The 11371-nt window shown below is 40.5% G+C and overlaps 1 protein-coding gene across 1 annotated transcript; it reads right to left on the bottom strand.

Annotated features, from left to right (window-relative positions):
* Positions 1–7861: 7861 nt before the first annotated feature.
* On the bottom strand, positions 7862–11032 carry LOC115590847 (proproteinase E-like). Its single transcript, XM_030432308.1, has 8 exons — positions 10833–11032; positions 10650–10741; positions 10461–10558; positions 10245–10373; positions 9932–10068; positions 8394–8536; positions 8149–8301; positions 7862–8040 (listed from the first exon to the last, which is right to left on the bottom strand). Exons 1-8 carry the CDS (start codon positions 10873–10875, stop codon positions 8023–8025), a joined length of 813 nt encoding a protein of 270 aa, XP_030288168.1. The 5' UTR covers positions 10876–11032; the 3' UTR covers positions 7862–8022.
* Positions 11033–11371: the final 339 nt, after the last annotated feature.

Below are 11371 nucleotides of genomic sequence, written 5' to 3' on the forward strand. Positions count from 1 at the left end.
TGTTGCTCACTCCCCGGCTGACAGCGGCTTTTATAGCGCCGCACCGGCAGCACCCCCTCCTCCTCCCCTCCTCCTCCACCCCCCTCCTCCTCCTCCTCCTGCTCCACCACCACCCTCACACACACTGACACACACTCACACCACACTACACACATCTGTGTGCTGCCCTCAGTTCAAAGGTCGCACCTGTGCAGAGTGCGAGTGTCCGTAAGGTTCACCTGCATGTGTGGCGCTGTGTTGACTGACTGGAGAAGGTGCAGATTATTTACTGATGAAGGGAAGAAAACAGACACCTGACTCACACCTTTAATGTTTTTCTTCTTATTATTATTTTTATAAATAACGTGTTGGTTGGAAAATAAAAGTGTCCTGTACATAATGTGTAAAGTTCATATCGTCTGTCCAGGCTTTAGTCGGAGCCACAGGTGGAGGTGAGTGTCTAATACAGTGATGGGAACATGAAGCTGCCCCCCAGTGGACACACAGGAGCTGCTGTAAGACAACACAAGTCACAAGGTTTCTCATTCTGCTCTGTTTTATTCTTTCTCTTATAAGATACTTTCTTTCTTTCTTTCTCCTTTTCTTCTTCCTCTTCTTCTTCTTCTTCTATTTCTTCCTCGTCTTTTTCTTCTTCTACTTTTATTAGTGCTCTACTGCTCTGCATAGCACTGACCCTCTCTCTGTCTTTGTGCTGTGTGCTCACATGTTACATGGAATTCTTGTAAAACACATTTATATAAAACATTTTTATTAAACGATAATAATAATAATGATAACGATGATAATATGAGATATGTCCTTAGTGATGTGTCCCGTCTGTAATTATTATCCATATGAATATCTGTCTGTGTGCACTCATTCCCTCTCGCCATGTCACACATGCACACACACGTTTACAACTCCTCAGATAGCACACACGCACGCACACACACACACACACACACACACACACACGCACGCTTTTTTATTGCTTAATAGTGGAGGTTTTACAGCGCCATATAAGGCCGTGATATGACTGTAACAACACAGCTTATTACATCTAAAATAAATGGTGTGAATAGATGTGAATGATTGACCCAGGATGATGTTTCAGTTACTCCCAAACTGCAATAAAAGAATCACTGCAGGTTTAATCTTGCACTTATAAAAAGGAGTTCAGCAGGTTCGTGGAGGAGAATCAAGTTTAAAAAAACAGACAAATTAAAGTCTTTTGTGATACAAATGACCAGTAAGTGATTTACAGTACGGCGATTGATCTGATAGTGGTTTGATACGATGTACTTGATATAATGAGCCACGTGAGGCTTCGGAGGGCTGCTTGATTTTATGGTAAGCGTGGGACGTCTCAGCAGAAGACACATTCACTCAGGGAGATGATTTAGTCTTCTGAAATTGAAATCCGATGACTTCTGTCTCTGAAAATCGACTCCAAAGGCCCCTCATCGCGCATTTAATCTACTTTTCTCACCAAAGACAGTTTCTCGTGTGATCCGCTCCACAGATTTTTGATCCCTTTAGATGTTCTGAAGTCATTTTTAAGGCTGTTAGCTTTATGTCTGAAAGGCCTGTCACACTCTGCTTTTATCACTTTAACTCATCCCGGTTATTTTTATTGAATTCAAATATTTTCCCAGAGTGGTGAGCCGCCCGATTTTCCACACAGTACCTGTACTGTATTTGATCAGGCCTCAAAACAACAGGTCATAACCAATAATCATTACACTGCAGCACTTTACTACACAGGCAGCTCAGGCGGGATCACGTACACAGCGATCAGCAAAACAACTGCACCGCCGAAAACACATTTAACAAAACCGCTCACAAAAACACTGTGTGAACATTTTACATAATGTAGTGAAACGTTCCATCTGCAAATGCAAAGTTTAAGTGATAATTACGTTCCTAAATAGCCAAAAATGTATTTCTTTTAAGTATTTGATCACATGAAAATCTCAAAAGAGTCAAATATTCACAAAATCACACACCTTTGAGAAAGAAATGTTCTTAAATTTGACTTTACCTAAAATAATCGAGGAAATCAACGACATCAAAATTACCTGGTAAAGAAGACAAATGATAAAAGTAAACGCAAAAAGTTGTGAAATAGATTTAGCTAAATTAAATCTAATAGTCTTTACTAGGTAATTGTGAGGTAATTAGTTTCACTCCTTGACTTTTTAAAAGTTAATTCAACTTTTACATTTAGGGTGTAAATACAACATCGGAACAGATGAAATTGAAAGTTGTTTTTCTTAAGAAGCATGTTTATGAATCAACCTGCAGAAATCTGAATGTGGATGAGAATGTAAATTAATTCAACATTCAACTCACATTTTAGTGATTGATTTGGATTTTTTAAATTTTGTAATAATTAATAATTATATTTCTCCTCATCTCATCTTTTCTTTCTTTCTTTCTTTCTTTTCTTTCTTTTCTTTCTTTCTTTCTTTCTTTCTTTCTTTCTTTCTTTCTTTCTTTCTTTTTTTCCTTCCTTCCTTCCTTCCTTCCTTTCTTTCTTTCTTTCTTTCTTTCTTTCTTTCTTTCTTTCTTTCTTTCTTACTTCCTTCCTTCCTTCCTTCCTTTCTTTCTTCTTTCTTTCTTTCTTTCTTTCTTTCTTTATTTCTTTCTTCCTTCCTTTCTTTCTTTCCTTCCTCCTTTCTTTCTTTCTTTCTACAGTTTTTCCACATACTCTGACGAGCAGCCCTACATTAAAGTTCAGTGCCTGAACAAAGTGTATATAAATCATTTATAGAAATATGTAAATATGTTAGGCACCCATTCTCAGTTTAATTCATCTTATTTCTACTACTCTGTATCTAAAAGCTAAAATGTCTCAGAAGTAAGAAAAATGTTGTAAAAAGTATAAATACTTACACAGTTTTTGTGACCATGTGTTTAAGATGATATGATCTTTATTTATAGTTTGAGAAACACATACTTGGTGTTTGTTCAGTCACTTGTCTGTGTGCAAACAACACTATTCATTAAATTAGTTAAAAATAATCCTATTTTGCGAGTCAACAGCTTTTGTTTTGTTTTGCTGTGGTATAAAAATAGTTTTTTTTAAAAATATTAATATTGTATCAAAATGCATTGATGTGTCTATTGCATTAAATGTTAATACCTAAAATATAAAGATGATAATAATCATTTTGAATAATTAAACTTGTAATCATTTCTTCAAATATTGCACAAGTGCATCTCAGCAGGAGTAATTATGAGCTGCTGATTAATTGCAGATAAAAGACATAAACAGCAGGCGCAGCACATGATTGATTAGGGCTAAAATAACTGTTTTATCGTGAGTCCTGATAAATAACTCTGAGCGCTCACGCCCAGAGACTCTCACGGCGGCTCCTGTGCAGTTACGACCAGCAGAATTACATGTGAGCGGTATTTAACCGGTTCCAACAGTGTGTCTGTGTTCTGACCTTTACTTCTCCACGGCACACGGAAACTCGGTGCGGCACACAGGACAGTGTGGAGATGCTTCTGAATGTGTCTTTATTTTAACGATTCTACCTGGTTATTTATTGACTATACTCATTAGGTTTCAAGCAGTGGGAATAAAACCTGGGAGACCCACACAGGATGGACAGATCGGCTGAAACTTACCTTTAACCTTTGGAATGCCGCTCTCATCTCCTCTCCACCCACACACTGATCAAAATGCTGCCTGTAATCATGTCGTCCCCTTCAGAGACTCACCTTTATTATTATAAAGAAAACACAATGTGACACTTTTTTATTATTTGGCCTATATACAAGACCCGCTTCACAATCACACCCCCGCTGTATTCCACATATACTGTACTCCTATAAGTCATCTTTAACGTTGTCTTGTCCTTAAGCGATCTGTTGTGGTAACAGAGTCAATGATTGCCTAGAAGGACACTGAGTTGATGCCATGCTGGCACAGTCCACGCAGGGTCAAACTGTTCGGCCCCTGGTTACAGCCGGGGGCCACCCTGTAGTATTACGCTGTGAGTAGGCTGTGCTGTAATCCATAAAACCATAAAAAGAAAAAACTCAGCTGTTAAGAACTCGCCCAAACTGGTTGATCCTCCGAGGGCGGCGAGCCTGAGGGGCGACAGTATCAAGGTCACACACACTTCAGATTGTGTGATGGAGAGTTTGTCCGTCTGCAGGTTTGGTCTCCGTTTTCCAAAGAAGAAACACTAAAAGTGCGTTTTAATTTTCCTGTTGGAAGAAAATATGTTTCAAACTGTCATATCACGTCACCCAGCTTGACCTTACGCAGCACAGAAAGCCCCTTTTTTTTGTTGATGTTGAAGTCATGGGAAAACCCTCACAGCTTACATAAAAGTGTAGTTAATTATTGCCGAGATAAAGCAACTCAATCCCTCCTCTGGCTCCTGTGCGCTGACCACGGCCGCGTCAGTGTCAGAGTTTTCTAGACGTAATGTTCCCGTCGTGTTGAGTGTGACCCTGCTGCCTCCACATGGCCAAAGTGTCACCTCACAAACTCTAAGTATATAACTAAGTATATTCAATCAATTAAACAAAAGCAGCTGGAATATAAAGCTTACAATATTGATGGAGGGCAGGAAAAGGCTCCCGGAGAGCAGTCCTCTCGCTCTGCCATGCAGCGTATGCGACATGTACTGTAGGTTATTGTGCAGCGAGGCACAAAGGTGGCGTCGGCCGGGGGTCTCCTGACCCTCCTGAGAGGTGGAACCACTGAAGACATAATCATTAACAATTTAACGATGAAGCATCTCACCTAGTTTTCAGAGCGACAAGATAAGGGGGTAATACTGCAGCAGCAGAACGCTGATAATATACAGATACAGCTTGTTAGTGACAGAAGACTAATGCAAAGTTATGGAGAAATTAAAACATAATGTGGAAGATTAATTCAAATGTAAAATGATTAATGTGAGGGAGATGAGATGAACGATTTTGTTTGCTCAAATCCGACTGATTTGCTCGTCGATTGATTGAATGTTTGCAGTTATTTAGTTTGTTTCGCTTTTGTTTTTGGCATCAAATCTGACGTCGTTGTTTGACGGAGAGCTGAGCTTTCTTTTTTAATAATGAATTATGAATAAATAATACATTTCATACTATAGATGAAATATAGAAATAGACAAAGGGAGCGGGACTAGAAAAGTTTTTAACTTTATCTTCCTGTCTTATTCAAATTATCGACGGAAACTTAGATATTTATGTATGATGCTGATCTTGTGCAATTGTTTTGTTTTCTTGCCAATATATTAGTTAATCATTTTGTTGAATTTTAGATTGAAAATTTAAAGAACAATATTTTATGAATAAGTAATAGAAATAAACAAATACATAGATAAAGTTTACAGTATTTAATTTAGTTTGAGGTTATCTAAGTTTTTAGTTGCTTTTACATTAAAATTCATCCAGAATAGAGGTTTATAAGTGTTTCCTCCACTACAAATCCACATAAACTGACACTAATACACAGTTTTATATCATTTGAACGTTAAAAGGACAGAAGCTTCTCAAGAAAACAAAATAACTCAAGTTGCGTGATCATATGAGGAGATAAAACACGACCTTTATAGGTGTTTTGGTGTTGGTTTGTCTTCTGTTCCGTTTCTTTCTTGTTTTCAGGATAAAATACAGATAACTTTATTTACAGAGCACCTTTGAATACAGAGTTTCCACAAGAATCCCTTTAGATACAAGCTGCTCCCGGTGTGGAGGCAGAAACAGAATTGAAGGATGCAGAACTTTTAAAAGCCCGGAGTCGAGTCTACAGGTCTCCAACAACCTCCACAAGATGCTGGCTAAAATCCTGAAGAAAAGTCAGCTCACTGCTCTGCGTGTTCAAGTTTTCTTTAAAGCCGCTCTTCTCTCATCTGGACAAAACAAGCTTCTTTTTTCATTAAGTTAAATACAACGCTGTACGTGCAACATAAAGGTTGTGAGGCCTCATGTTGCTGTGACGGATCACCAGCAGCCACTGTTGTTGCTCTTCGGCCTCCTCCGTCCACTGGATGGAGCTGCTGTGATGCTGTCAGCGCCGAGCAGGTTTCTCTCCCGCACCAGCAGGTGGGGACAGATAAATGTCGAAAGGTTTTGTGTTCATGTGACGACCCGAAGCAGAGCCGAACCCCAGAGAAGTGTTCGACTTGTTGTTTGTGTTTAAAGGGGCGCCGTGTAGTTTCGGAGAAGAAATTCAAACTCTGAATTCTGATATTTACAATATTAAAGAGGTAATAATACAAATTGAGAAACAAGCTGTTCTCAGAGGAAAATAAGGTCAGCAGAACGCTGTTAGAAGCTGGAAAGGCGGCAGGGTCCGCCACATGTAAACAAAGTAAAACAGTCTGAAATTGTGTCGTCGTTTAGAGAGAGTTTGTTTATTTAGTTCAGATCTTTCTCTTCTGATTAAGATCCCACTCGGCGCTCCTTCAGGTAATAAAGACCACACGAGGAACAGAAGCTCTCCGAAGCTTATTTGTGCAAACGTTGACGTCTCGGAGCTGCTGAGTGTGTTAATGAGGCGAGTCGGAATCCAGGTGTCAAACATAGTTAAGGGTAATAAATCAACCATTAATGAGTTTGTATGAGGGAGACGGGTGATGAAGCTGCACCTCGTCTCACTGGACAACAACATTCTGCTGAAAGCTGTTTGGGGACAGAAATAAAATAAAGAATAAGAAATATAAAGCCTCCAGTGGAAATTAACTCAGCACGCGTACTACATTCATATGGTAACATTATTTAAGTTACTGATTCAGCGTCTTAGTACAAAATATGATCAACAAATACATCAAGGATTTATTGGTACGAGACACTGATGCATTAATCAAATGAATACACTGAAAACTTGAAGCCAAAAACATATTTGTGACACTGAAATGGGCTAATGTGAGACAAAAAAATAAGTTTTTACTCTTGGTTTTTACTTCTGGTTCTTTAAAAATGATGGATGCTAATAATTCTGTGCTTTTACTTGCTTGTTTAACAAACAGACAATTTAATGGCTCGATAAATGAGCTAGCATGCCCATAAATGCACCAAAAACAATATTCAAAATACTTATTATTTCAATGTATAAAATGTGACATGAATTTATATTTCTGCCTTTGTATTTACTCACCGCTGTGTTCCACAGTTTTACTGTTCAAGATTATTATATAATTTTTGAATGTATTGAATAATCTTAAGTATTTATTTGTGATTTTGTTGGTTTCAGTCGTCCACAGAGGTTTTTCCTACAGGAGTATTTCTACACCTTGGTTTTGCTTCGTTCACCTGATTTAAAGACGTGAACACTGACGAGTTCACTATGATATTTCTAAGCATCTGTAAACTTAAAGCTTTCCAACACGATGGACTCAAACAAAGCTGTGAGCGTGTTGTTTCATCTTCCCTTTTGTTTATCATACTTTTTTTCTATGCCAGGAAAAGCAAAGTGCACCGTCACAAACTGGATGTAAAATTTGTCAAAGTGGCTCACACACGCCGGTGTTATCTGCAGCAGCAGAGGGCCGAGCTCGTGCATCACGGTAACCTATTGCTGCAGTTTATCTCGTGTGAAGTGCGGCTCTGTGGCTCGGCTCCCACCTGGTGTATCAGACAGTACTTTCAGCAGCGCTGACACTTGGCCGACCTTGGTGATGATTGATAGGAAATAATGATTCATAAGTCCTCCGCACACACTGATGGGCAGCCATTCCTCATTCTTCTTATCACACAGCAGGGGGGTGGGGGGGTGAAATATGAAGTGCTGCTCTGCATTTTTACAGAGCGGCTGAGTCTTTGCACTTCATACATTCCCCTCATCTTTTCTAAAGACATCAACATCCAACAATTTGGAACGAGACACACGGATTAAAGACACACCGAGGCTTTAGTGTAAGAAAGTGATTTAAATATTTTGGATCTTTTTATTGTCTGCGTTGCCCGGCGATGACAGACGTGTTGCTCTCGAGTCTCGTGTGAAAGGAACAGAGAAAACTCTGGGACTTGGGAGCTCATTATTTTTTAGGAGCCGATCAGCCGGTGTCCAGCGGATCCTCAGTAGTGCAGCATGACCTGAGGAGAGAAGCATGACTTATAGACACTTGACATGTGTTATTCACCGGTGACATGCGAGTGCGGTTCATTCCCGCGTGATCAAACAGAGTCTGCGGATGAACTCACGTCACTGAGCCAGTCGGTGAAGGCGGACGTGCGGGTGAAGACGGTGGGCTTCTTCACCTCATTGCAGACGCGGGTGGAAACGAAGCTGGTGACGCCCTGGATGTACCACTTACCATCCTTACCCAGGCAGTTCAGAGGGCCTCCAGAGTCTCCCTGAGTGAGAGACAGGAACAGTGTGTGAAGTAGCTGACCTTTCTTCATTTCTGACGGGAACATGTTTTCAATTTGTTGCTGCCCTCACACACATTGCATCCGGACACGACGTCTCCTCCTGCACAGACCATGGTGCTCTTGACGGTGCCGCCCCACCAGTCGCTGCGACTGCACACACTGTGCTCCACCACAGGCAGCAAGGCCTGCTGCAGCTTGTCAGGCATAGGACCGTTAGCTAAACACAGAGAGGACACACGCATGCATTAAACATACACGGCAGAGAGCAATGATGAGACAAGCTCTTAATATAATACGACACAAGACTCCACACAATCATCTGTATCTGTTCAGCTCACTAAATTCTCCACATGCACAGTGTAGGCTAGTGCTGAACCTAGTCTACGTCTGTCTCTTTCATCTGTATAACTGAGTGAAAATACTTCCCACGGTTCACTTTGTATATATTATTTATAGTTTACTGTTTGTTATCTTATGTGGTGTTTTTTACATTTTTGATCCTTGAATATCCTGTTAGCAACATTAGGTAGCCACATGCTAACGTTATCCTTTTTTAAAAAAAACTCAATGGTTGGAAAAGCTGCTGGAAATGTAAGTCACTGATGTTCACCGTCTTGTAAAAGATCAAGAGGAAGAGTAAGACTTTTTTTTTATATACATAAATATGAACTTCAGTTATCTACCCAATGAGGGTTTTCCTTCATCACAAGCACGAATATTGACACTTTTTTCTTCAATGACACTAATACTTGACAAAAAAAAAGGATCTGTACCAGAAACTTGTTTCAGCCGAGTGCTAAACCTTATACCATCGCTACATCTTTGTGTTGAACACATGTAGAAATAGAGAGTGATGCCTGAGCAGCATCAACAGCCATTGACTCATGAACGTAGGAATACCTGTGGCTAACGCTAGCAAGTCTGCTGAGGACACAAAAAACATCTGAATAAGACAACTTTAGAATGACAGAAACAAATTTCTCCTCATACAGTACAGGACAACTATTCCCACACATCAAGCCTCCCTGTCAAGCTAGCAACCCCGACTAGCCTAGCCTAACTACCTCCCATGCATTAGCATCAAGAAACCATCAGTTTTCTCGCAAATATAATTAATTGGTGACGTTTGAAATATCATTTAGAGAAAAAAAATTTCCATCACTGATGACACAAACTCTGTTTCCGAATAAAAATAAAGTGCTAGCCGGCTAACGCTACCTGCAGGGGAAACAGAAACTTTAAAACAATTAGTTAAAAATCTGGTTAGAAGTCTCTTTGGAGATCCAAAAAAAAGTCACCTGAACAACAGAAAATGTTATCAAACAACATCATGTGTTTTTAGAGAAACGTATTGTTAGCTGTGTGACCCAAATGCTAATGCTAATACATGAAAAGCACAAAGTGGGGCTTACTGTGTGAAAATGTAAAAAGTAGAGGATTGTTCGAGGGATTAGAGTTTCTGACCAACAATGGCAGAAAGCGTAAATTGTTCAGTTGTTTGAAACTCTCTGAGCTGAAATCACTCAATCATCTTCTACACATATGAGCCCTGCAGTGATCTGCAGCAATCAGTGCAAACGCAGGATGACAGATGAGGACAGGGTGACATTACTGTAGAGGTTGCCCCAGCCGGAGATGTAACAGGATGTCCCGTGGGTGAGGATCTCTCCAGCCGCTGGGAGACAAGCCACGCCAACGTTGTCATTCATGATGGGGCTCTTATCCAGTTTCAGCAGGGTGAGATCGTTACTGTGAGAGAAATAATTTGATTTACGGATTTAGCATGTGCACATAATTCGGTCAGTTTGTTAAATACAGGCCTGGTATAGATCAAACTGTGTTATTTATGCCTATTAACGCCATTATTCACTCAAAAATTATGTCATTTATTAATTTGCACTGGAGAAATTATTTTTTTTTTTCACCCGTCAGCCACAAAGTCAATGTCCCAGTTGGGGTGGACGATGATGCGCAGGATATCTCTGATCTGCTCGGTGCCCTCCTGCACGGTCATGTCGTGCTCTCCCAGGACCACGCGGTACACATCACCGGGCCTGGAAGACACAACGTTTTCCTTGAGGTCCCACTCGTTGACCCCCTTGAATCACACAGTGGCACCAACATGTCTTATTCTTAGTCACCATATGCAGTGTCCGGCCGTCAGCACCCAGCGAGGTCCAACCAGAGTCCCTCCACAAGTGTGATGCCAACGGCTGCCGTGCTTCACCTGCAGGGAGATCTAAGAGGAAAACACAATCATAGAAAGAATATAATTTTAAAGAAGAGAATAGTTATGAGTCCTCTCACAGGTGAATATAAGGTCACAGTACCTGCCATGGCCAGCTGTGGGCACGAGCATCCTCTCCATTCACCACCCTGTTGTTGGTATTAGGCTGGATGGCAGGTACGCCACATCCAAAAACTACAAACACATAATAATGAATTTGATAACTTTAATTTCCTTAATCTCAATGTCTAATATCTGTATTCTTTCTCTTCAGCGTACTACTCACCGTATGCTGCCTGAAGCAGCAGGAGGACCAGTGTCTGCATCATGTTCTCACTGTAGACTCTCTCAGCTCACCTCGGGGCTCTTATACCTCCTCAGTCTGTCCGTCTGTCTGTCACCGCCAGCACAGAGTATATCGAACATGTGTAACTTTGTTATCAGCGTCTGCTGCAGATTGTAGCTGGGAAGAACTTCCTGTTCCACAGATGCATCAGCTGGACTGCCAGGACACACAACTGTCCACGAGTGGAAAAAAAACATGAGACTGATCAAACTTCAGTGAGACAAACTTAGTTTCTGCAAGACTGCCAGCGTACATGTGATGTGTCTGTACAGGAACGTTCCCAGGACACCTGAACAGAACAGAATAAAATAGGATAAAATAACTTAAAGGGGCAGTGTGTAGTTCTGGAGAAGAAATTCAAGAATTTCAATATTTACAGTATTTATTAATTTATTGAATAAACAAGCTGTTCTCAGAGGAAAAAAAGGTCCCAGAACACTGTTCTGCGCTGAAGACGTGGCAGGGTCCGCCACATACAA

The sequence above is a fragment of the Sparus aurata genome, chromosome 11, assembly GCF_900880675.1.
Source record: "Sparus aurata chromosome 11, fSpaAur1.1, whole genome shotgun sequence".
In the NCBI taxonomy this organism is placed as follows: domain Eukaryota; kingdom Metazoa; phylum Chordata; class Actinopteri; order Spariformes; family Sparidae; genus Sparus; species Sparus aurata.

Bases quoted from the DNA above. Each gene is read 5' to 3' on its own strand.
- LOC115590847 (XM_030432308.1), bottom strand. From the start codon at position 10,875: ATGATGCAGACACTGGTCCTCCTGCTGCTTCAGGCAGCATACG. The intron at 10,742-10,832 runs GTGAGTAGTACG...ATGTGTTTGTAG, and splicing joins GCTGCTTCAGGCAGCATACG to TTTTTGGATGTGGCGTACCT. The intron at 10,069-10,244 runs GTGAAAAAAAAA...TTTCTCTCACAG, and splicing joins ATTGACTTTGTGGCTGACGG to TAACGATCTCACCCTGCTGA.